Genomic DNA, 27,390 nt, shown 5'->3' with positions numbered 1-27,390 from the left:
GGGGTGGGCAATCATGTGCCATGAAGGGCCAAAGCACTGCAGGTTTTCCTTGCTACCAGTCACCTCAGCAGGTGATTTCATTAATGATCAGGTGTTTCAGCAGGTAATTTCAAGACGACCAGGTGTTTATGTTCAAGGTAGAAGCTCATCAGCAACCCACCTGCTGAGGTGACTGGTTGCAAGGAAAACCTGCAGTGTCTCGGCCCTCGTTGCCCACCCCTGCTTTAGGGTGTAACGGCTCATGACCTTCCAGATCCGCTTCTATTTGCAAATTAGTCCAGTTGTCATGGCTGATTCCACTAAGGAGCAACGGTAGCAGTTTGGCTTCACTGTAGCTCAGTTGCAGTGATGTAAAATCAACATCAGGGGTCTCCAACCTCCTCCTGGAGGTCTCCAACCTGCTCCTGGAGGTCTCCAAGCTCATCCTGGAAGTCACCAATGTCCTCGTGAAGGTCACAACCTGCTCCTGGAGGTCACAACCTCATCCTGGAGGTCACCAATGTCCTCGTGAAGGTCACAACCTGCTCCTGGAGGTCACCAACCTGCTCATGGAAGTCACCAACCTCCTCTTGGAGGTCACAATCTGCTCCTGGAGGTCACCTGTCCTGCACGTATTCCATCTCTCTGCTCCACCCACTGTTAATCAAGTCAGGTGTGCTCAGCCAGTCAAGAGCTGGGAAACACCAGGTACACGAGGAGAACATGTAGGTGACCTCCAGGAGCAGGGTCGGTGACCTCTGGTCTCCACGGTAACCAGCCAATGACATTTAGTGCAGAGTTGATGTTAGAGTGAAATAAATAAGACACACACACAGGGACAGAGGCACACACACATGGACACACAAAGACACACAGAGACAGACACACAGACACGGAGAGAGACACAGGCACACACACTCACACACAGACACAGACAGACACACAGACACACACTCACACAGAGACACACATACACACAGAGGCAGACACAGACACACACTCACACAGAGACAGACACGCAGACACAGACAGACACACACTCACACAGAGACACACATACACACAGAGGCAGACACACAGACACACACTCACACAGAGACAGACACACACACACACAGAGACAGACACACATACACACACACAGACAGACACACAGACACACACTCACACAGAGACAGACACACATACACACACAGACAGACACACATACACACAGAGACAGACACACAGACACACACTCACACAGAGACACACATACACACAGACACAGACAGACACACAGACACACACTCACACAGAGACACACATACACACAGAGGCAGACACAGACACACACTCACACAGAGACAGACACAGACACAGACAGACACACACTCACACAGAGACACACATACACACAGAGGCAGACACACAGACACACACTCACACAGAGACAGACACACACACACACAGAGACAGACACACATACACACACACAGACAGACACACAGACACACACTCACACAGAGACAGACACACATACACACACAGACAGACACACATACACACATACACACAGAGACAGACACACAAAGACGCAGACAAAGACACAGACGCGTGATGTCACAGAAGTTGTTTGTTGGTTCCAAACATACCTTTGATCCTGATGCTCCATGTGTCAGCTTCATGACGTGTTTGTCTCGGGTTCTTGGATCACGTGCACGTGGGCGGCACGTTTTCATTTTTACAGTCTTTTGTCAGGAGGAAACTTCTCAGTTGGTAACAAACCGCTTCAGTTTGAGACGTTTTCAGCCTCGTGAGCGCTCAGCGGTTGTCTCCAATAAAACCAAACAAAAGGTGAAACATCTTGTACAAACTGGAACTAAAGTCCAAACATTTCCACGACTGCTTCATAGCTTCCAGCACCATTAATAACAAAGTCTGACAGGTACCAAATAATGTCCGCTGACCTTTGATCCTGACCCTAATAACTCCACGTTTTGTCCTAATCTTTGACCTCTGATCCTGATTCTTTGGTCCTGATACCTGAGATGTGATCTTGATCCTTTGTTTCTGATCTTTGATTGTATTACTGACTTTTGATCCTGATTCATTGTTCCTGACCTTTGACCCCAATGGCTGAACTTTGATCCTAATCACTACCCTTTCATCCTAATCCTTTGCTCCTGACCTGTGGTCCTAACAGTTGAACATAAATATTGCACATTAGCAAAGGAGTGTGTCTCTGTCCACATTAAAGAAGGAGTGTCCCTCTGTCCTCATTAGAGGAGTGTCCCCATTAGAGAAGGCATGTCCCTCTGTCCCCATTAGAGGAGTGTCCTCATTAGAGAAGGAGTGTCTCTCTGTTCCCATTAGAGAAGGAGTGTCCCTCTGTACCCATTAGAGGAGTGTTCCTCTGTCCTCATTAGAGAAGGAGTGTCTCTCTGTCCTCATTAGAGAAGGAGTGTCCCTCTGTCCTCATTAGAGGAGTGTCCCTCTGTCCCCATTAGAGGAGTGTCCCTCTGTCCCCATTAGAGGAGTGTCCCCATTAGAGAAGGCATGTCTCTCTGTCCCCATTAGAGGAGTGTCCTCATTAGAGAAGGAGTATCTCTCTGTCCCCATTAGAGAAGGAGTGTCCCTCTGTACCCATTAGAGGAGTGTCCCCATTAGAGAAGGAGTGTCTCTCTGTCCCCATTAGAGAAGGAGTGTCCCTCTGTACCCATTAGAGGAGTGTTCCTCTGTCCTCATTAGAGGAGTGTCCTCATTAGAGGAGTGTCCCTCTGTCCTCATTAGAGGAGTGTCCTCATTAGAGAAGGAGTGTCCCTCTGTCCTCATTAGAGAAGGAGTGTCCCTCTGTCCCCATTAGAGGAGTGTCTCTCTGTCCCCATTACAGTGTCCTCATTAGAGAAGGAGTGTCCCTCTGTCCTCATTAGAGGAGTGTCCCTCTGTCCCCATTAGAGGAGTGTCCCTCTGTCCTCATTAGAGGAGTGTCCCCATTAGAGAAGGCATGTCCCTCTGTCCCATTAGAGAAGTGTCCCCATTAGAGGAGTGTCCCTCTGTCCCCATTAGAGGAGTGTCCTCACTAGAGAAGGAGTGTCCCTCTGCCCCCTTTAGAGAAGGAGTGACTCTCTGTCCCCATTAGAGGAGTGTCCCTCTGTGCCCATTAGAGAAGGAGTGTCCCTCTGTGCCCATTAGAGAAGGAGTGTCCCTCTGTGCCCATTAGAAGAGTGTCCCTCTGTCCTCATTAGAGGAGTGTCCTCATTAGAGAAGGAGTGTCTCTCTGTCCTCATTAGAGGAGTGTCCCTCTGTTCACATTAAGGAGTGTCCTCATTAGAGAAGGCATGTCCCTCTGTCCCCATTAGAGAAGTGTTCTCATTCGAGAAGAGTGTCTCTCTGTCCTCATTAGAGAAGGAGTGTCCCTCTGTCCTCATTAGAGGAGTGTCCCCATTAGAGAAGGCATGTCCCTCTGTCCCCATTAGAGAAGTGTCCTCATTAGAGAAGGAGTGTCTCTCTGTCGCCATTAGAGAAGGAGTGTCCTTCTGTCCTTATTAGAGGAGTGTTCCCATTAGAGAAGGCATGTCCCTCTGTTCCCATTAGGAGTGTCCTCATTAGAGGAGTGTCCCTCTGTCCCCATTAGAGGAGTGTCCCCATTAGAGAAGGCATGTCCCTCTGTCCCCATTAGAGAAGTGTCCTCATTAGCGAAGAAGTGTCTCTCTGTCCTCATTAGAGGAGTGTCCCTCTGTCCTCAATAGAGGAGTGTCCCCATTAGAGAAGGAGTGTCCCTCTGCCCATGGGACCCCACTGGGCCTCACTGTCAGAAGGACACCAACATGTGGGTCACTCGTCCTCACTGCCGTTTCTATGGCAACATTTTCAGGAGTCACCAGGTGAGAGGTGGGACGACCCTGTCCTGACCACCGGTCTGTAGGACACACACACTTTGACACTCTTCTCTTCTTACCCCCCCCCCCCCTCTCTCTCTCTCTCTCTCTCTCTCTTCAGATCATTTCTTTCTGATGATGAGGGTCTTCCTGTCGGTTGCTCTCCTCCTCTGCGGTCTGTGCCTCGCTCGCGCTCAGCTCACTGACCGGGTCGGTGATGCGCTTCGCCGCGGGTTGTCATGGCAACATAACGGTCAGGTTTTCAGTGTCCTGAGCCGCGGCTCTCAGTACCAGCCCCCCAGCAGGAGTCAGACCGGCGGTCAGCCGGTTATCGTCCTCGCCGGTAACGACACGGTGTCCGCCGCCGCGCGCGCCTCTCCGCGCGTCCCTGCCACCAGCGGCGCCGCGCAATTACGCGCGATGACGCGTCCCCGGCGGCCAGAGAGCGACGGCGTCCCGGTGAGAGCGGAGGACACGATGGCCGGAGACGATCCGTACAACCCGTACAAACCGTCCAACTACTATCCGAACTACAACTATTACAACTCCTACTACAGACCGCGGGCGCGGGTCCGAGCCCGGCACGGCTACGGAACCCGCTACCATCAGTACGGTGAGAAGCCAAAGTCCGCACGTGGTTATTTTATTTTATTTCATTATTACTATTAGTAGTAGTATTTATTTAAGAATGAAGAAGAGGTGTGTGATTGTGTTTGGTTTTACATCCCCACACTTTTATTATTATTATTATTATTATTCAAAATGTTGTAAAATTTTGGGGTGGGAGGTGTTTTATTTATTTTATTTTTTTAAGCGAAGCATTTATGTTTATGAACATTTCTGAACAATCAGTCATTAAAGGACAAGTTCGCTTTTTACATTATAATTAATCCTGTTGTATGGTAGGAAAACGGTTTCAAAAAAATAGATGAGAAAAAAAGGAGTAACAGTAAAGGACCTGCAGTAACATTTTAAATAAATTCAAACTACAAACTTTCAAAGCTAAAAGTCATATCTCATTCCAGTCAACGCTATCTTTTAAAAAATGATATACCAGATTATGAATTATTACTTCAAACTCTTTAACTTGTGTGTGTCCTGATGCAGCTGATAAAAATGAAATTATTCATACAGCGTCTGAAAAATGCACACAGATTCAGAGCTATTTAGCCATAAAATTGACATAACCTCCGGTGCTGAGTCTTACCTGTCTGAAGGTCCGTCCACCTGTGTCCACGTCATGACTTATACCAGGACACACAGTAAAACTGGGCTGACTTTTGTCTCCAAATGTAATATGACTTTAATTTGGCTTTCAAATCAAATTATTTTATTTTGCAATTAACATGTCCATCCATGTCTGCCTGTTTGTAACCTGCAAAACAAAACAACAACATTGCATATGTCTCAATAAGACTGAATAATAATAATGATTATATACCATGAAGTCTGATTTCACTCTTGCTGTGTTCACACTCGGAGACGTGGAATTACTGTTCCACTGTGTGGCGCTGCTGCCTTTTTTGTCCACAGAAAAACAGTCTTGCTGCACCAGAAGCTGGCTGCCTGTAGCTTATCTTAGCCGTCAGTTTAGCTCAGCTTAGCCAGTAACTCAAATTGCTGCGAGCTGGTCCATGTCTCGGTGGTGTTAACAGCGGTCACTCCTCGTCATGTTCTGTCCGACTCCGTGATCACAGAAGTGACTTCCGCAATGCGACTGGCCGCTGTCCTGCGTGTAGCATCTTAGCTTAGCATAGCACAACGCCACGGTGCAAACCACAAATGTGGCCCATTCCACGCTTTCGGGAGAGGAAGCAAACTTTAAGAATTTCTTTCTGGCCACACAAAAGGAAAAGATAAAATCAGTGGTTAGATCCATGTTTTGAAGACTATAAAAATAAAAAATTCCATCTCAAAATATTACAGCATCTTTGGAAAATCTGTTCACCTAATAAACAACACTAGTCATGTGACTCCATCCAAAACACAAATTTTAACCATGTTGACATATTCACCGTCAAACTACACAAAAACCACTGATTTCATACTGTAAAAAAAAAATACTGTTTTTCTATAGAGCGACTGGAGGGGTGTGACCTGAGATGATGTCACCAAAGTCCGCATTCCAAACAGCTTGAGGTTTGTGAGAGTTTATCAGTATCAGGTGAAATCAGGCTAAATTGTCCATCTTTATGACTTAATTTTATTTACTAGTGATACACACTTTAAAGTTGATTGTGTGAAATTATTAACATGTTTTTTTTTAAATTGTGTGTCACGGCCTGCTACATTCACAGTTAAACATAACAAACATATCTACCGTTGTACAGTTAATACTCTAATAATAGTAACACAGTAGGCTGCTGGCATTATTTTGTTAATGTGTTAAAATAAAATATAGAAAATATACACAAAATATACCCCAGTAAGCAATAACCTGGAGTGGTTTATATATGTTTTAGGCGACATTAGACTTTACCCCTTTAGTCCACATTACATCCATTGTGTTCCTCATAAATCCATCTGTATTTCAATATGCAGAGTTGTTGTTTTTTCACAGCTGTACCTTGTGCTTGTCAGGAGAAATTCTGTCCTTCCGTACATCCTTCCTGAATCCTAAAAGTCAAAACTGTAAAACTCTCAAAATCTGAATTTTTGTCCATTAATACTGGGAGGTCAAAGCTCTGTGTGCCAAAAAAATGTACATTTCTTATAAATGCTTAATGACTGAATTTTGAATTTCATGTTGGAAAGGTACCAGAGTTCCTGAAATGCTCACATCGCCCACTAGATGGGGACAAAAGCTGCTCAAAGGTGCAGCAAGGTCTCGAATGGTTATACATTTGAGAAGTTAACTTTTAGTGAAAATAAAACGGTCATAAGAGATGGAACTTTTTTGTGTTTTGTGTCGTGACTGAAGGCCTTCCAGATCTGGTTCCTGATCCGTACTACATCCAGAGCTCCACCTACGTCCAGAGAGCTCCTATGTACAGCCTCCGCTGTGCCGCAGAGGAAAACTGCCTCGCATCGTAAGAAAACACGAGTTCCTCCAAGGTTTTTGAATGTGGGAACAGACAATGTTCCATTTGCACAGAACTACTGTATCTGCTCCTGAGTCCATTACACAGACAGAAGTGTCGCTGTCTGGAACACAGTTGTGCTCATAAGTTTAAATACCCTGGCAATATTTTTGTTTTGTTTTGGCTCACCTATGATCTATTTGCTTGTAATCAGTGTGTGTGTATAAAAGGTCAGTGACTTTCTGGGCTCCTGACAAACCCTTGGATCATTCATTCAGTGCTGCATTGACATTTCTAGTTTCTGAGTCATAGGGAAAGCAAAAGAATTGTCAAAAAAAAGGTAACTGAACTGTATGAAACAGGAAAGAGATATAAAAAGATATCCAAGGGACTGAGAATGCCAATCAGGAGTGTTCAAACTCTAATTAAGAAGTGGGAAATGAGGGATGCTGTTAGAAACAAACCACAGTCAGGTAGACCATCAAAAATTTCAGCATCAACTGCCAGGAAAATTGTTCGGGATGCAAAGAAAAACCCACAAATAACTTCAGGACTCTCTGAAAAAAGTGGTGTGACTGTTTCAAGATGCACAATAGGGAGGCACGTGAAAAAAATGAGCTGCATAGTCGAGTCACCAGAAGACAGCCACAAAGTACCCTGCTTACAATACCTCAAACAACACAGAGAACAAAGTCATTTGGAGTGATGAGACCAAAATTTTACTTTTTGACCACAACCATAAATGTTATATTTGGAGAGGAGTCAACAAGGCCTAAGATGAAAGGTACACCCTTCCTACTGTGAAGCACTGAAGTGGTTAGCTGATGTTTTGGGGATGTGTGAATTACAAAGGCACAGGAAACCTGGTCAAAATTGATGGCAGGATGAATGCAGCATGTTATCAGAAAATACTGGAGGAACATTTGCACTCATCAGTTCGGAAGATGAGCATGGGACGAACTTGGATATTCCAACATGACAACGATCCAAAACACAAGGCCAAGTAAACCTGTCATTGGCTACAGCAGAATAAAGTGAAAGTTCTGGAGTGGCCATCTCAGTTTCCTGACTGCAAAATCATTGAGCCACTCTGGGGAGATCTCAAATGTGCAGTTCATGCAAGACCGCCCAGGAATTTACAGGAACTGGAGGCTTTTTGCCAAGAAGAATGGGCAGCTTTACCATCAGAGGAAATAAAGAGCCTCGTCCACAACAACCACAAAAGACTCCAAGCTGTCATTGATGTTAAAGGGGGCAACACACGGTATTAAGAACAGGGGAATGCAGATTTTTCATCAGGGTCATTTGTTTAGTTTCTGTTGTCATTATGATTTAAAAAAGTAAGCACATTTGTTTGACAATGAATGGCTTCACCCAACCACTAACCACGAGTGAAAAAAGTTTTTGTGTTATCATTCATATTCTGTGAAAAATGGCCAAAAATAAATAACTAAATAAAATACAAATTCTGCAAGAGTTTGTAAACTTTTGAGCACAACTGTGTTGTGTGTTGGGGGGTTTGGCTGGATGTTTTTGTGTTGTTTTCTATTCTTTGCTCTCCAGGTGGTATGCAAACTGGTTTTTGTCTGTGGAGAAGGTGCTGGCAGAAGAGTCCTTCACCCTCATCAGCATTATTAGCTGCACCTGTGGAGGATGTTCACGTGCAGGCCTACTGACTCGCAGCACCTGTGGATGATGCTCACGTGTAAACTTAAAGACTTTCAGCTGAAGCAGATAATGAGATGGCGTTCTGCATTTAAGCCATGAGTGGTTCAAGCAGAATTGCCGGGAACTCGACCTTGTGACATTCGTTTGTGAGACGCTGAGGACCGCGCCAGGGTTTGACACATCGTGCCTGTGAAGGAGGACGGGTGAGGGACACATGCTGTCAGCAGACATCAGAGGTGATTATTGTCTGAATGATCGTTAATAGTAATTTTGCATTTTGTTACGCAGTATATTTGAACATTGATGAGAATTGTACAGTTTGCTTCTCACTGCCGTGGCGTACGGACTGATGATCCTCCACCTGTTGTGAGAAGCTGCTCATTTACATAAAGCTTAAATTCAGACCTGAATGTGTTGCTGATAGTGTGTGCCTGTGAAAGACATTTGCTGTAGCTCTGTTGACTTACCTCACCTTTTCCATCCTTCACAGAGTCAGTTTGTCGTGTCCACCTGGGGGGTGTTTGGCAGTGAATCTGAGTCCAGAAGCACAGAGGCTTCGATCCTTTTGGGCGCTGGAGAGCGTGCCGTCCTTCACTCCGCCAGACAAACCAAATATTTATGTTGTACACTAATTATTGCACTGGAGGGGAAATAAAATCGTTTTGTTTGTGGAACCGCTTTCTGGTTATTTAGCGCTGGGTTCGGTCAGACGTTGGTCCGCTCCTCAACCTGCGTCTGCACATAACAGTAGTTCCCGGCCATTCCAAAATGGACCCAGCGGCAGAAGCAGTTCCGTTTGCCGAAAGAGTTCAAGAACACTTGGAGAAAATATGGGAGCAATTACAGCATCTCGCAAACCAAATTAAACAAACAGATGCCCGCGTAACGGAGCTTGCAGCACAAGCCGTTCCGCTTCCTGCTGCTCCAGCTGCGGCACCATCGATACCGGTGCAGATAACTCCGTCACCCAGAGATTCGGCTTCCGAACCAATCATTTGTCATCCGGAGCCTTATGCGGGAAACGTTGAAGCCTGTGCTCCGTTTTTGATGCAATGTTCTCTGGTTTTTGCTCAGCGACCGGCTTCCTTCTCTTCTGATGGTAGTCGTGTCTCATATGTGACAAATTTGCTCCGAGGTGACGCTTTAGCTTGGGTCACTGCATTGTGGAGTAATAACTCTCCATTGTTAGGATCCTTTAAGGATTTCTCTCGGGAGTTCCGCTTGGTTTTTGACCATCCGGTGAAAACAAATACCGTTGCCCAACGGTTGCTGAATCTCAGGCAGGGGAGGCGGAGTGCGGCGGATTATTCCGTGGATTTCTGAATTTTTTCTGCTCAGTCCGGTTGGAATGCCGCAGCTTTAAGAGGAGTGTTTGTAGATGGTTTGAACGATCCATTAAAAGACGAGCTAGCAGTCCGTGACGAACCAAAAGATTTAGATGAACTAATATCTTTGGTTATTCGTCTAGATGATCGGATAAAGGAGCATCGACGCGAGAGAGGATGGACATCAGAGCGGGTTTTTTCGTCTCGGGGCTTTCCCCGACACAGATCTGGGCTGCCTCTTCTTCGCCCCACTGAGACTCCTCCGACGGGACCTCTGGCTCCTCTTGCGGATGAGCCCATGCAGCTCGGACGAGCTGAGGCCACCATATTGCCCCGGTCACATAAGCGTCAAGAAAGATAGCGATGACGTATCTCCAGGTGTTCTGGGACAGGCATAAAAATGGACACACACACAAAAAAAAAAAAAAAAAATACCCTTTGGTTGTTTAGTTATTTGGGCTATTTTTGTTTTTTTGTAAGGGGTTATAAATTGTTTGGGGATTTAGAGGCGGTTCCGGAGGAGTGAACAACTGGCAGTTCGGAGCTCGGCTGGACTTTTCATTATTTGGACTTAGGTATTTTCTGTTTGAGGATTGGGTCGTTTTGTTTTGTTGTTTTTTATTTCCCTGCTTCCCTAACCCCAACCTCACATTGCTCTGAGACCGTTTTGTCTTTTGGGTTGTGGGGTGGTGCAGGTTGGTCACGCTGAGCGTTTCTCAGAAGACCTCTGCACCTGGGGGGGGTTGTCAGGGGTGTTTTTTTGGGTTTGGTTAGGGCCCGGTTCCTCTCAAGCCCCGGTGGGCCTTTGACCGTTCGTCATTGGTGTTACCGGGGTGTGGTGCAACGGGAACATACCTCAGTCGGAGTGGTGGGCCGATCTGTTGCCGTTCGCCATTTCGGTAGTTCCACCCCTCCCGATAGGCTGGTGGTATGGTCGGGTTGGGGCACCGGACGTCTTAACGGTTTTCCGCTGCGCTTCGGGGATGGGACCGGGTTAGTTTTTCCTGTTTCCTTCCCCAGCTTAGTAGTTTTGTGCCGTTCGCCAAAATTGGGCTAATGATAGGCTCTGGGAGTGATCTGGGGTCTTTCGGGGTGCTGTGGGGGGGGGGGGGTAACAGGGTTTGACAGTTGTTTTATTTTGCCCCCGGGGTGTTTTAATGAAGTCCGCCAGGGGTTGGATTTTTGTGTTGTTATGTTTCCTTCCAGGTTCCACCTCCAGGGTCGATGGGACGGTCCTCTGGGGGGGAATTGATTGTGGGGCCGATTAACCAAGTGTGGCCGGGTCTGGGGTTCCTGGGTTGTGGGGAGGGTACCTCCTGGGGTTGATGGTACGGTCCTCTGGGGGGCGCTGTTCCTCCGTGTAAACCTGGGGACCTCTGTAAGATTCCGGTTTTGGTTGTTCTCTCCTGGAACTGGCGGTAAAGGTCTTCTGGGGGGGGGGTTCTGCATATCGTTCTGGGGGGGGGGTTGTTTGTTATTTTTCTTTGTGAATTTATGTTTGTCTTGTGTTGATGGGGCTGTGTTGGGTTATTGCATTTGGGAGTTTTTCTTTTCTTCCCGGGGTTGGATGGGACGGTCCCCTGGGGAGGGTTTGGGTGGGTTTTGTGTTTTTCTTCTATGTTGGGTTGTATATGGGACTTGTTTGGGGTTTTTGTTGATGCCAGCCGGCCTTCCAGCCGCGGTGCCCTGTCCTGCCGTCTGCTTTCTGTTATGGACCCCGGAGGGAGGTGTTGTTCTCGGGCCTGGTCTGTTCGGTTGCCGGGAGGCTTCCCGTTGATGGGGGGGTACTGTTGTGTGTTGGGAGGTTTGGCTGGATGTTTTTGTGTTGTTTTCTTTTCTTTGCTCTCCAGGTGGTATACAAACTGGTTTTTGTCTGTGGAGAAGGTGCTGGCAGAAGAGTCCTTCACCCTCATCAGCATTATTAGCTGCACCTGTGGAGGATGTTCACGTGCAGGCCTACTGACTCGCAGCACCTGTGGATGATGCTCATATGTAAACTTAAAGATTTTCAGCTGAAGCAGATAATGAGATGGTGTTTTGCATTTAAGCCATGAGTGGTTCAAGCAGAATTGCTGGGAACTCGACCTTGTGACGTTCGTTTGTGAGACGCTGAGGAACGCGCCAGGGTTTGACACATCGTGCCTGTGAAGGAGGACGGGTGAGGGACACATGCTGTCAGCACACATCAGAGGTGATTATTGTCTGAATGATCGTTAATAGTAATTTGGCATTTTGTTACGCAGTATATTTGAACATTGATGAGAATTGTGCAGTTTGCTTCTCACTGCCGTGGCGTACTCCACGTGATCCTCCACCTGTTGTGAGAAGCTGCTCATTTACATAAAGCTTAAATTCAGACCTGAATGTGTTGCTGATAGTATGTGCCTCTGAAAGATATTTGCTGTAGCTCTGTTGACTTACCTCACCTTTTCCATCCTTCACAGAGTCAGTTTGTCGTGTCCACCTGGGGGGTGTTTGGCGGTGAATCTGAGTCCAGAAGCGCCGAGGCTTCGATCCTTTTGGGTGCTGGAGAGCGCGCCGTCCTTCACTCCGCCAGACAAACCAAATATTTATGTTGTTCACTAATTATTTCACTGGAGGGGAAATAAAATAGTTTTGTTTGTGGAACCGCTTTCTGGTTATTTAGCGCTGGGTTCGGTCAGACGTTGGTCTGCTCCTCAACCTGCGTCTGCACATAACACAACTGTATGGACTTATGTTCTCAGAAAGTTCAACCCAATGACTGGCACTGAGCTCCTTTTTTCTCCACTCCTGCAGTTCCTCTCGTTATTCTCAGGATTACGACACCAGGGTTTTGTTGCGATTTCCTCAGCGGGTGAAGAACCAGGGAACAGGTGACTTCCTGCCCAACAAACCTCGTTATTCCTGGGAGTGGCACAGCTGCCATCAGTAGGTCACTGGAATCTTGGTTTTAAAGATGTTTCTTCAGAACGTCATTACCTCATAAATTTGCTGTGTTTGCTATTTATGTTTGCTGTTTTTGTTTATGTTTGTTTTTATGTTTTGCTGTTTGCTTTTGTTGTTTGTTTGCTGTTTGTTTTGCTGTTTTTGTTTGCTTTTGTTGTTTGTGTTTTCTGTTTTTGTTTGTTGTTTGTGTTAGCTGTTTGTTTGTGTTTGCTGCTTGTTGTTTGTGGTCTGTATTTGTGGTTACTGTTAGTGTTTGCTGTTTTTGTTTGTTATTTGTGTTTGCTGTTTCTTTTGTTGTTTGTGTTTGTTGTTTGCTGTTTGTGTTTCTTTTTGTTGTTTGCTGCTAGTTTGCTGTTTGTGGTTGTTGTTTGTGGTTGCTGTTTGTTTTTCTTGTTTGTGTTTGCTCCAGGAACCATCACCTTATCATGGTGGAGAGGTTTGTGTGTCTCTATGAACCTGAGAGATGTGTGGTCTTGGAGTATTTGGCCTTCCTGGAGTCCCTGAATTGAGTTCTGTATGGGGCTCCAGGGGAGGACTCCATTGTTCTACTGGGGGACTTCACTGCACACATGGGCAATGACAGCGCCACCTGGAGAGGCGTGACTGGGAGGAACAGCCTCCCCGATCTAAACCCGAACGATCGTCTGTTATTGGACTTCTGTGGTAGTCCTGGACTGTCCATAACAAACACCATATTCGAACATAAGAATGCTCATACAACCCCAATTCCAATTAAGTTGGGACATTGTGTAAAATGTAAATAAAAACAGAATACAATGATCTGCAAATCCTCTTTAACCTATATTCAATTGAATACACCACAAAGACAAGATATTTAATGTTCAAACTGATAGACCTTTTTGTTTTTGTGTAAACATTTGCTAATTTTGAAATGGATGCCTGCAACGCATTTAAAAAAAGCTGGGACAGTGGCAACAAAAGACGGAAAGTTGATGAATGCTCAAAGAACACCTGTTTTGAACATTCCACAGGTGATCAGGTTAATTGGAAACAAATCAAATCAATTTTATTTATATAGCGCCAAATCACAACAAACAGTTGCCCCAAGGCGCTTTATATTGTAAGGCAAGTATCATCTGCGTAACAATGAAAATTTAAGCAATGCTGTCTAATAATACTGCCTAAGGGAAGCATGTATAAAGTGAATAAAATTGGTCCTAGCACAGAACCTTGTGGAACTCCATAATTAACCTTAGTCTGTGAAGAAGATTCCCCATTTACATGAACAAATTGTAATCTATTAGATAAATATGATTCAAACCACCGCAGCGCAGTGCCTTTAATACCTATGGCATGCTCTAATCTCTGTAATAAAATTTTATGGTCAACAGTATCAAAAGCAGCACTGAGGTCTAACAGAACAAGCACAGAGATGAGTCCACTGTCTGAGGCCATAAGAAGATCATTTGTAACCTTCACTAATGCTGTTTCTGTACTATGATGAATTCTCAAACCTGACTGAAACTCTTCAAATAGACCATTCCTCTGCAGATGATCAGTTAGCTGTTTTACAACTACCCTTTCAAGAATTTTTGAGAGAAAACGAAGGTTGGAGATTGGCCTATAATTAGCTAAGATAGCTGGGTCAAGTGATGGCTTTTTAAGTAATGGTTTAATTACTGCCACCTTAAAAGCCTGTGGTACATACCCAACTAATAAAGATAGATTGATCATATTTAAGATCGAAGCATTAAATAATGGTAGGGCTTCCTTGAGCAGCCTGGTAGGAATGGGGTCTAATAGACATGTTGATGGTTTGGAGGAAGTAACTAATGAAAATAACTCAGACAGAACAATCAGAGAGAAAGAGTCTAACCAAATACCGGCATCACTGAAAGCAGCCAAAGATAACGATACATCTTTGGGATGGTTATGAGTAATTTTTTCTCTAATAGTTAAAATTTTATTAGCAAAGAAAGTCATGAAGTCATTACTAGTTAAAGTTAAAGGAATACTCGGCTCAATAGAGCTCTGACTGTTTGTCAGCCTGGCTACAGTGCTGAAAAGAAACCTGGGGTTGTTCTTATTTTCTTCAATTAGTGATGAGTAGTAAGATGTCCTAGCTTTACAGAGGGCTTTTTTATAGAGCAACAGACTCTTTTTCCAGGCTAAGTGAAGATCTTCTAAATTAGTGAGACGCCATTTCCTCTCCGACTTATGGGTTATCTGCTTTGAGCTGCGAGTTTGTGAGTTATACCACGGAGTCAGGCACTTCAGATTTAAAGCTCTCTTTTTCAGAGGAGCTACAGCATCCAAAGTTGTCTTTAATGAGGATGTAACACTATTGACGAGATACTCTATCTCACTTATAGAGTTTAGGTAGCTACTCTGCACTGTGTTGGTATATGGCATTAGAGAACATAAAGAAGGAATCATATCCTTAAACCTAGTTACAGCACTTTCTGAAAGACTTCTAGTGTAATGAAACTTATTCCCCACTGCTGGATAGTCCATCAGAGTAAATGTAAATGTTATTAAGAAATGATCAGACAGAAGGGAGTTTTCAGGGAATACTGTTAAGTCTTCAATTTCCATACCATAAGTCAGAACAAGATCTAAGATATGATTAAAGTGGTGGGTGGACTCATTTACATTTTGAGCAAAGCCAATTGAGTCTAATAATAGATTAAATGCAGTGTTGAGGCTGTCATTCTCAGCATCTGTGTGGATGTTAAAATCGCCCACTATAATTATCTTATCTGAGCTAAGCACTAAGTCAGACAAAAGGTCTGAAAATTCACAGAGAAACTCACAGTAACGACCAGGTGGACGATAGATAACAACAAATAAAACTGGTTTTTGGGACTTCCAATTTGGATAGACAAGACTAAGAGTCAATTCAATTCAATCTTTTTTTTTTTATATAGCGCCAAATCACAACAAACAGTTGCCCCAAGGCGCTTTATATTGTAAGGCAAGGCCATACAGTAATTATGTAAAACCCCAACGGTCAAAACGACCCCCTGTGAGCAAGCACTTGGCTACAGTGGGAAGGAAAAACTCCCTTTTAACAGGAAGAAACCTCCAGCAGAACCAGGCTCAGGGAGGGGCAGTCTTCTGCTGGGACTGGTTGGGGCTGAGGGAGAGAACCAGGAAAAAGACATGCTGTGGAGGGGAGCAGAGATCGATCACTAATGATTAAATGCAGAGTGGTGTATACAGAGCAAAAATAGAAAGAAACAGTGCATCATGGGAACCCCCCAGCAGTCTACGTCTATAGCAGCATAACTAAGGGATGGTTCAGGGTCACCTGATCCAGCCCTAACTATAAGCTTTAGCAAAAAGGAAAGTTTTAAGCCTAATCTTAAAAGTAGAGAGGGTGTCTGTCTCCCTGATCTGAATTGGGAGCTGGTTCCACAGGAGAGGAGCCTGAAAGCTGAAGGCTCTGCCTCCCATTCTACTCTTACAAACCCTAGGAACTACAAGTAAGCCTGCAGTCTGAGAGCGAAGCGCTCTATTGGGGTGATATGGTACTACGAGGTCCCTAAGATAAGATGGGACCTGATTATTCAAAACCTTATAAGTAAGAAGAAGAATTTTAAATTCTATTCTAGAATTAACAGGAAGCCAATGAAGAGAGGCCAATATGGGTGAGATATGCTCTCTCCTTCTAGTCCCCGTCAGTACTCTAGCTGCAGCATTTTGAATTAACTGAAGGCTTTTTAGGGAACTTTTAGGACAACCTGATAATAATGAATTACAATAGTCCAGCCTAGAGGAAATAAATGCATGAATTAGTTTTTCAGCATCACTCTGAGACAAGACCTTTCTGATTTTAGAGATATTGCGTAAATGCAAAAAAGCAGTCCTACATATTTGTTTAATATGCGCTTTGAATGACATATCCTGATCAAAAATGACTCCAAGATTTCTCACAGTATTACTAGAGGTCAGGGTAATGCCATCCAGAGTAAGGATCTGGTTAGACACCATGTTTCTAAGATTTGTGGGGCCAAGTACAATAACTTCAGTTTTATCTGAGTTTAAAAGCAGGAAATTAGAGGTCATCCATGTCTTTATGTCTGTAAGACAATCCTGCAGTTTAGCTAATTGGTGTGTGTCCTCTGGCTTCATGGATAGATAAAGCTGGGTATCATCTGCGTAACAATTAAAATTTAAGCAATGCCGTCTAATAATACTGAGTAAGGGAAGCATGTATAAAGTGAATAAAATTGGTCCTAGCACAGAACCTTGTGGAACTCCATAATTAACCTTAGTCTGTGAAGAAGATTCCCCATTTACATGAACAAATTGTAATCTATTAGATAAATATGATTCAAACCACCGCAGCGCAGTGCCTTTAATACCTATGGCATGCTCTAATCTCTGTAATAAAATTTTATGGTCAACAGTATCAAAAGCAGCACTGAGGTCTAACAGAACAAGCACAGAGATGAGTCCACTGTCTGAGGCCATAAGAAGATCATTTGTAACCTTCACTAATGCTGTTTCTGTACTATGATGAATTCTAAAACCTGACTGAAACTCTTCAAATAGACCATTCCTCTGCAGATGATCAGTTAGCTGTTTTACAACTACCCTTTCAAGAATTTTTGAGAGAAAATCAGTCAAGCTTTCAAATGAATTAAAGCTCTGTCTGGGTTTTTGATTAATTAATAAGCGGGAATGGAAGATTGCTGCTAATCCTCCGCCTCGGCCCGTGCTACGAGCATTCTGGCAGTTAGTGTGACTCGGGGGTGTTGACACATTTAAACTAACATAACAGGTGAGTGTCATGATTGGGTATAAACCCAGACAGCAAATAGATCTGGGCCGGATGTAGTCCAACATCTGGTACCAATCCTGAAAACAGATCCGGTCCAGACAGTTTTTGCACCCTGGCCCAGATCCGGCATGGCTCCACTTTACAGTTCTGGAACAGATCCGGACCAGATCTGAACTGGATCCGCAAAAGACCAACCGTTTACAAACCATATCTGGCACGGATATGGGGCGGATGTGGACCGCATCACAGCACCGTGGCAGGAACAAGTTTTACAGGGGGTAGTTCCGTGGAGCCGAGGAAACTGATTTGTATCTATAACACACAGATCAGTGTCCCTGGACTTATAAAACTTGATTGTCATAAAGAAACAAACCGCTTTGCAATAAGCATCTAAAAAAGCCTCAGTGACGATCACGATTACAGAATACAGAGTTTACAACCACAAATGGATAGTTTCTACCGAGTGCAGATAAAATTGCTTATCGTTATGCCCCATTTTCCTGCCACGGTTGTTGTGTGGCTGGGGGGGCCTGGCTGCCTTTTGTTTCTGTTTTCTGTCCTGTCTTTGTTTTTCCTTCCAGGTGGCTTGCATTTGGGACTGAGTGGCTGTGTAGCTGAGTTTATCAGGACCTCACCCTGATCACCTGAGGCTGATCACCTGCGGCTCGTCAGGACTCACAGCTGTGGTGCATCTACAATGGATTGGAACATGGTGGCATTTAAGACTGGAGTACACAGTGTGTATTTGCCAGAGACTCGACCTTGTGACCAGACGGGTGAGATCGTCGTCTCAGGAGCCATCTCATCATCAGTGGATGCAGAGAACGTCCAGGGTTTGATGCACGGTCTGTGAAAGAGGAGGGGGTGAGGTCTCACGCTCGTCAGCACACTTCCTGAGGTACGTTAGATTTTGTGACTAACGTTTATACAGTCAGTAAATGTGGTGTCCCTCACACCTTATTATATTGAGCTGTACGTTAGTCATGTATCGGCTTCCACTGCAGTGGAGTTTTGTGAACTGGATGTTCCATGCCTGCAGGTTGGGAAGCTGATTAGTAATTAAGCCAGGAAGTGTTTGCTGTTTATGTACACCTTTGAGTGGTATCTCTGTGTGTAGAGGGTGGACTCACATAATGGTTCCTTCTTTCACAGACTCGGTTTGTTGCGGCCACCTGGGGGGTGTCGGCGGGGTCCTTGGGTCCGAACGGATTCTGGCTCCAGACCGTTAGCGCTGCTGGGAGCGCACCGTATCACCACCATGCCAGACCGCACATTCTTTTGTTGTTTTGTATCACTTCACTGTTATGTATTAAATTCAGTTAGCCTTTGTACCGTGCTCTGCTTATTTCATACTGGGTCCTTCAAACGCTGGTCGGTTCTCCGAGCTGCGTCCGACACATAACAGTAGTCTCTGGCCAAACATCATGGACCCAGCGGTAGCAGAGACGGTAACGCGCCGGGAAGGCGGCAGCAGACGTTCAGTAGTTATCCGGATCAGTTGCGGGTGCTCTCCGCCCGGATGGTGCGTGTTTGAGACCCATTACTGAATACTGATTTGTGCTCTCTTGCAGCCATGTTCCTGTGTTTGTGCCTTATCCGTGGGTCGTGGTGGAGTGTGACTGGCGACGGCTTCGCGTCACGCTCCGACCGGATAAGAGGTTTAAACGGGAGCTGCAAGAGTGTGTCTGTAATGGGTGCACGCGCACGGCGGAGCTCTGTGGCATGGGTCGCTGAGCTTCCTGTGTTACAGTTGTAGCCCCGTTTCCCCGGATAAAGATAACTACTGCGTCTGTTGTATCAGCTCCGGCGTTATTTAGTTGAATCACATTTTTGGTTGTGTGTTGCTCACAGGAAAAGCAGCATGAATTATTTTCTGTCACCAAAGGGGGTTTTTCATTTTTAGCACTCTGGCTCCCTCTGTTGGTGACTGAGTCACATTACCGTCAAGCTCTTAAGTTGGAACAGGTGTGTTCCATTTGTTTGAGCTTGACGGTATAAATCACTTATTTGTTTTGTGTTAGTTCATTTTGTGTGGGATTTTATTTTTTGTTTTCCACTATTAGTGTCTGGGGTCGTGTCCCTGCAGTCTGTTTGGAGCACAAAAAGGACCCAAGCAACTTTATGTTAGTCTGTTAGTCTTTCTTTTTATTTCTTTTAGTTTCACCTCCCAGGGTTTGATGGGACGGTCCCCTGGGGGGTGATGGTGGGTAATTGGGTTGTTTTTTCTTTTTTTTGTTTTGTTTTTTGTTATGCCCTCTCTTCTCCTCTGACTCCAGCCGGGTGAGCCGTAGAGTCGGCGTTGCTAGAGTGGTGCAGTTTGGTTATGCTGGGCGTTTCCCAGGTAACCTCTGCACCCGGGAGGGGAGGGGGGGGTTTTGGGGTATTTTCTTTTTGTTCCCTCTCTTCTCCTCTGGCTCCAGCCGTGTGAGCCGTAGTGTCGGCGTTGCTGGAGTGGTGCAGTTTGGTTATGCTGGGCGTTTCCCAGGTAACCTCTGCACCTGGGGGGGGGGGGGTTTGTTTGTTGATTCCCTGTTCCACCTCCGGCTTCAGCGCGCCTTTGAGCCGTCTGCCATCGGCGTGGCTGAGGTTTGGGGCAGTGGGATATACCCACAGCTGGTGGCTGGTTTGGAAGTCGGAGGAGTGGCGCCGTTTTGTGCCGTCTGCCATAACCGCTGTTCCACTCCTCCCGGTTGGCTTCTGGGGTATAGTCACGGTTGGTGACACTGGACGTGCTTCCAGTTTCCACTGCGCCAAGGGGGTGGGGTTGGGGTTGTTTTGTTTGTATGCTTTTTTTTTTTCTCCTTTTGTTTTCCCCCCCAGTTTCCGCCCTCAGGGTTTGACTGTGGTGTCCTCTGGGGGGGAAAGGGCTGTGGGTCCATCTAGCCATAGATGGCCGGGGCTGGGTCCGTTGGTCATGAGGGGAGGCGTCTCCTGTGGTTGATGGAATGGTCCTCTGGGAGGCGCTGGGAGTTCCTGTGGGTGACATTGGGTCCCAGAGGGACCTCGGCTGTGGTTATTACTCCTGGAGCTGGCGGGATGTCCTCTGGGGGGTGTTGGTCCCTACATGCCGTTGGGGGGGGGGGTGTTAGTGTTTATATTTGTTAGCTTAAGTTTGGGTTGTTTGTCTTTTCTCCCCTTCCCGGGGTTTGATGGAACGGTCCTCTGGGGAGGGGGGGGGGGTGTTAGTGTTTTTATTTGTTATCTTAAGTTTGGGTTGTTTTTCTTTTCTCCCCTTCCCGGGGTTTGATGGAACGGTCCTCTGGGGAGGGGGGGGGGGTGGTTTGGTTGTTTATGTTTGTCTTATTTGTTTTATGACTAATTAGACTGAACATGGTTGGACAAAGGCTGATCGCACAGGTTTAAGAACTCCTGGCCACACCTGTGCCAAGTGACTGACAGAAACAAAGGCAAAGATGCAGCCAGAGGAGAAGACATCAACCATTCTGTTGGAAGACGAATGCAGATACGGTTTTCAGCCATGGCCCCTGGAGGGGGGTGTTTCTCCTGGGCCGGGTTTGTGTGGTCGCCGGGAGGCTTCCCGTGAGGGTGGGGTGCTGTTGTGTGGCTGGGGGAGCCTGGCTGCCTTTTGTTTCTGTTTTCTGTCCTGTCTTTTGTTTTTCCTTCCAGGTGGCTTGCATTTGGGACTGAGTGGCTGTGTAGCTGAGTTTATCAGGACCTCACCCTGATCACCTGAGGCTGATCACCTGCGGCTCGTCAGGACTCACAGCTATGGTGCATCTACAATGGATTGGAACATGGTGGCATTTAAGACTGGAGTACACAGTGTGTATTTGCCAGAGACTCGACCTTGTGACCAGACGGGTGAGATCGTCGTCTCGGGAGCCATCTCATCATCAGTGGATGCAGAGAACGTCCAGGGTTTGATGCACGGTCTGTGAAAGAGGAGGGGGTGAGGTCTCACGCTCGTCAGCACACTTCCTGAGGTACGTTAGATTTTGTGACTAACGTTTATACAGTCAGTAAATGTGGTGTCCCTCACACCTTATTATATTGAGCTGTACGTTAGTCATGTATCGGCTTCCACTGCAGTGGAGTTTTGTGAACTGGATGTTCCATGCCTGCAGGTTGGGAAGCTGATTAGTAATTAAGTCAGGAAGTGTTTGCTGTTTATGTACACCTTTGAGTGGTATCTCTGTGTGTAGAGTGTGGACTCACATAATGGTTCCTTCTTTCACAGACTCGGTTTGTTGCGGCCACCTGGGGGGTGTCGGCGGGTTCCTTGGGTCCGAACGGATTCTGGCTCCGGACCGTTAGCGCTGCTGGGAGCGCACCGTATCACCACCACGCCAGACCGCACATTCTTTTGTTGTTTTGTATCACTTCACTGTTATGTATTAAATTCAGTTAGCCTTTGTACCGTGCTCTGCTTATTTCATACTGGGTCCTTCAAACGCTGGTCGGTTCTCCGAGCTGCGTCCGACACATAACAACGGTGCTGTGATGCGGACCACATCTGTCCCAGATCCGTACCAGATATGGTCTGTAAACGGTTGGTGTTTTGCGGATCCAGTTCAGATCTGGTCCGGATCTGTTCCAGAACTGTAAAGCGGAGCCATGCTGGATCTGGTCCAGGGTGCAAAAACTGTCTGGACCGGATCTGTTTTCAGGATTGGTACCAGATGTTGGACTACATCCGACCCAGATCTATTTGCTGTCTGGGAAAGAAGCATCCCCAAAAGGCTCAGCCATTCATAAGTAAAGATGGGACGAGGATCACCACTTTGTGAATGTGAAAAAATAGTCCAACAGTTTAAGAACAATGTTTCTCAATGTTCAATTGCAAGGAATTTAGGCATTCCATCATCTACAGTCCCTATTATAATCAGAAGATTCAGAGAATCTGAAGAACTTTCTACACATACGCAGCAAGGCCGAAAACCAGCATTGAATGCCCGTGACCTTTGATCCCTCAGGCCGCACTGCATTAAAAACCAACATCATTGTGTAAAGGATCTTACCGCGTGGGCTCAGGAGCACTTCAGAAAACCATTGTCAGTTAACACAGTTCGTCGCTACATCTACAAGTGCAAGTTAAAACTTGACCATGCAAAGTGAAAGCTATACATCAACAACATCCAGAAACGCTGCAGCCTTCTCTGATGGTATGGGGGTGTGTTAGTGCCCATGGCATGGGCAACTTACACATCTGTGATGGCACCATTAATGCTGAAAGGTACATCCAGGTTTTGGAGCAACACATGCTGTCATCCAAGCAACGTCTTTTTCAGGGATGTCCCTGCTTATTTCAGCAAGACAATGCCAAGCCACATTCTGCACGTGTTACAACAGCGTGGCTTCATAGTAAAAGAGTGCGGGTACTAGACTGACCTGCCTGCAGTCCAGACCTGTCACCCATTGAAAATGTGTGATGCATTATGAAGCGCAAAATACGACAACGGAGACCCCGGACTGTTGAACAACTGAAGTCGTACATCAAGCAAGAATGGGAAAGAATTCCACCTACAAAGTTTCAACAATTAGTGTCCTCAGTTCCCAAATGCTTATTGAGTGTTGGTAGAAGGAAAGGTGATGTAACACAATGGTAAACATACCACTGTCCCAGCTTTTTTGAAACGTGTTGCAGGCATCCATTTCAAAATGAGCAAATATTTGAACAAAAACAATAAAGTTTATCAGTTTGAACATTAAATATCTTGTCTTTGTGGTGTATTCAATTGAATATAGGTTGAAGAGGATTTGCAAATCATTGTATTCTGTTTTTCTTTACAATTTTACACAACGTCCCAACTTCATTGGAATTGGGATTGTAAGTGTACATGGTACCACAGCACCCTAAGCCGAAGGTCGATGATCGATTTTGTGATCACATCGTATCATCTGATCTGAGGCTGTATGTTCTGGACACTCGGGTGAAGAGAGGGGCAGAGCTCTTAACTGATCACCATCGGGTGGTGAGTTGGATCAGAGGGTGGGGGAGGACTTTGGACAGACCTGGTAAGCCCAAATGAATAGTGTGGGTGAACTGGGAGTGTTTGGAGGAGCCCACTCTCCAACAGATCTTCAACTCACACCTCTGGTGGAGCTTTTCTCGCATCCCTGTGGAGGTTGGGGGCATTGAACCAGAATGGGCAATGTTCAAAGCTTCCATTGCTGAAGCTGCAGTGGGGAGCTGTGGCCCAAGGGTCTTCAGTGCCTCAAGTGGCGGCAACCCTCAAACACCGTGGTGGACACTGGTAGTCAGGGAAGCCGTCCAACTGAAGGAGTCCTTCTGGGACATGTTATCTCTGAGGACCCTGGAGGCAGTTACATGATACCAACAGGCCCGAAAGGCTGCAGCCTCTGCTGTGGGGGAAGCAAACCAGCAGTTATGGGAGGAGTTCAGAGTAACCATGGAGAAGGACTTTTGGTTGGCACCAAGGTGCTTCTGACAGACCATGAGGCACCTCAGAAGGGGAAATCAGGGAATCATCCAAGCTGTCCATACAGTAAGGATGGGAATCTGTTGACCTCAACTGAGAATGTAATCCAGCGCTGGAAGGAACACTTTGAGGAACTCTTGCATCAGACCAGAGCGCCCTCTATAAGAGAGGCAGAGCTGTAAGCTGGTGGAGGATTTTCATCAATTTCCCTGGTGGAAGTCACTGAGGTAGTCAAACAACTCTGCAGTGGCAAAGCCCCGGGGGTTGATGAGATCTGTCCAGAAATGCTGAAGGCTCAGGGACTGTCTTCGATGAGATGTCTCTTCAACATTGTGTTTAGGTCTGGGACAGTGCCTAATGAGTGGTAAACTGGGGTGGTGGTCCCCATATTTAAAAAGGAGATTTTTATATTGCACTTTTCCGTCTGCATCAGACGCTGTGCCAATTAAAGGGGCATCACACTACCCAGCCTCCCTAGTAAAGTCTACTCCAGGGTGCTGGAAAAGAGGGTTCGGCCGATAGTTGAACCTCTGATTGAAGAGGAACAATACGGGTTCTGTCCTGGTCGTGGAACAACCGACCAGCTCTTCACTCTCACAAGGATCCTGGAGGGGGCCTGGGAGTATGCCCATCCAGTCTACATGTGTTTTGTGGACTTGGAGAAGGCATATGATCTGGTACCCCATGAGATACTGTGGGAAATGCTGCGAGAGTATGGGGTGAGAGAGCCCCTTCTCAGGGCCATCCAATCTCTGTACTAACAAAGTGAGAGCTGTGTTTGGGTGCTCGACAGTAAGTCAGACACATTTCCGGTGGGGGTTGGCCTCCGCCAGGGCTGCACCTTGTCACCAATCCTGTTTGTGATATTCATGGACAAGATATCGAGGTGTAGTCGGGTGGAGGAGTGTTTCCAGATCATCACTGCATTTGCAGATGATGTGGTCCCGTTGGCTTCATCAGCCTGTGACCTCCAACACTCAGTGGATCAGTTCACAGCTGAGTGTGAAGTGGCTGGGATGAGGATCAGCACCTCCAAATCTGAAGCCATGGTTCTCAGAAGGAAAACAATGGATTGCCTTCTCTGAATAGGGAATAAGGTCGTTCCCCAAGTGAAGGAGTTCAAGTACCTTGGGGTCTTGTTCATGAGTGAGGGAACAATGGAGTGTGAGATTGGCTGGAGAATCGGTGCAGCAGGGGCGGTGTTGCATTCGCTCTTACGTACTGTTGTGACGAAAAGGGAGCTGAGCCAAAAGGCAAAGCTCTCGATCTACTGGTCAGTCTTCGTTCCTACTCTCACCTATGGTCATGAGGGTTGGGTCATGACCAAAAAAACTAGATTGCAGGTACAAGTGGCCAAAATGGGCTTCCTTAGGAGGGTGGCTGGTGTCTCACTTAGAGATAGGGTGAGAAGTTTGGTCATCCGTGGGGAGCTTGGAGTAAAGCCGCTGCTCCTTCATGTTGAAAGGAGTCAGCTGAGGTGGTTCGGGCATCTGGTAAGGATGCCTCCTGGGCGCCTCCCTAGGGTGGTGTTCCAGGCACGTCCATCTAGGAGGAGACCCCAGGGAAGACCCCCGACTAGGTGGAGAGATTATATCTGCACACTGGCCTGGGAACGCCTCAGGAGTTCCCAGGCCAGTGTGCAGGCATCTTTGTTTTTGTTGTTCATGTTTACTGTTTGTGTTTACTATTTGTGTTTGTTGTTTGTGTCAATGTTTGCATGTGTTGTTTATGTTTGTCCGTGCTTCAATTTCAATTTTTCAATTTATTTTCATTTATATAGCGCCAAATCACAATAGAGTTACCTCAGAGTAACAGTGGTAAGGAAAAACTCCCTCTGAGGAAGAAACCTCAAGCAGACCAGACTCAAAGGGGTGACCCTCTGCTTGGGCCATGATACAGACATAAATTACAGAACAATTCACAAAACAAATATACAGGAAATGTTGCCGGTGCACAGGACGGTTTTGTTTACGTGCTGTAAACAATATGTTGTTTTTTCTCTCAGACACTTCCACAGCATGGACGAGTTCAGCACGTACGAGCTGCTGCACACGAACTCTCAGCAGCCCGTGGCTGAAGGTCACAAGGCCAGTTTCTGTCTGGAGGACACGTCATGTGACCCGAGCTACTACCGCCGCTTCGCCTGCACCTCGCACACCCAGGTCAAACACACACACACACACACACACACACACACACACACACACACATATAAACAGCAACACACTCTGAGGCTGCAGACTCTGTACAGACGTCCACCTTTGGAGTGTTGACGTCCTGTGACGTCCCTCCTGGACATTTCTGCGCACAGTGATTTACCGTTTGTGTTTGTTGTTGTTTTTGTATGTCCAGGGTCTGAGTCCAGGTTGTTATGACACCTACAACGCTGACATCGACTGTCAGTGGATCGACATCACCGACGTCGCGCCTGGAAAATACATCCTTAAGGTCACAAACAATACACACACACACACACACACAGAACCCAAACAAAAAAGTAAACCACCAACAACAACAACATAAAACGCTTGCTCAATGTGTGTGTGTGTGTGTGTGTGTGTGTGTGTGTGTGTGTGTGTGTGTGTGTGTGTGTGTCAGTCAAAAAAAGAAAAGACAAAAGCAATAAACTTTGAGTCTACTTGTTTGACACAGACAACACGTTTGCCTGTGAGACAGTAATTTGTTTGTCCCAGACAGACAAAAACAAACACACAACAGACAACAATAAAACTGTAAAATTATGCAAAATAAAAATAGCACGTATTGTCATCGACAGTTTATTTGATAATTTTTTCCATGTTAGTTTTAACAAATAATAATATGAAAATAATAATAATAGACCATACATATTTTTTATGTCTGTTTTATTGTTTTTATATATATATTTGCACATTTTCATGTACTTATCCATTTATTTTTAAAATATTTTAATGGACTCATTTGTGTGTTTGAAATAACATTATTATTATTATTATTATTATTATTATTATATTACAATTACGTGCCTGGAGAGGTGGAGATGTGCTCTGGAGCAGGGGTGGGCAATTATTTTTTGCAAAGGGCCAAATAAGAAACAGAAAATATTGTGGAGGGTCAAAAGGCTAAACTCAAGTCTGCACAATAATAATTTTATTCTATGTAAAAAACAGTAAATAGCATTGTTTTGACAAACTGTTAGATGTTCTGATTAGGCAATGAAAAACAGGTTACCTCACAAAAATGTAATTTATTCAGTCAAATTTTCCAAGACAATAGTAAATAAAATGTGAAACATTTCTGACTCATTACATTTGTGATCATTTTCAGTCACATTGACCCCAGAATGCATTTTGAGTTTAATACTGTTGAAACTGAAACTTACTGTTGAAACAAGGAGGTTCTTAGCTTTCTGAAGACATCACATCATTTGTCATTGTAAAGTTTGTTTTTCGGTTCTTTTTTCTTGTTCAGTGAGAGAAATCT

General features: G+C 45.6%; 1 protein-coding gene across 1 annotated transcript in view; it reads left to right on the top strand.

Moving 5' to 3' along the window:
- The first annotated feature begins 3,977 nt into the window (after positions 1-3,977).
- Positions 3,978-27,390, top strand: part of LOC117511314 (protein-lysine 6-oxidase) — a 49,116-nt gene continuing 25,703 nt past the window's right edge. Inside the window, exons 1-5 of the mRNA XM_034171342.1 lie at positions 3,978-4,452; positions 6,760-6,868; positions 12,631-12,762; positions 25,934-26,090; positions 26,281-26,376. Of these exons, the coding sequence (XP_034027233.1) occupies positions 3,978-4,452; positions 6,760-6,868; positions 12,631-12,762; positions 25,934-26,090; positions 26,281-26,376 (969 nt within the window). The remainder of the gene's footprint in view (positions 4,453-6,759; positions 6,869-12,630; positions 12,763-25,933; positions 26,091-26,280; positions 26,377-27,390) is intronic.

The sequence above is a fragment of the Thalassophryne amazonica genome, chromosome 5 (assembly GCF_902500255.1).
Source record: "Thalassophryne amazonica chromosome 5, fThaAma1.1, whole genome shotgun sequence".
Taxonomy (NCBI): Eukaryota; Metazoa; Chordata; class Actinopteri; order Batrachoidiformes; family Batrachoididae; genus Thalassophryne; species Thalassophryne amazonica.
This window is presented reverse-complemented; position numbering and strand designations above follow the sequence as displayed.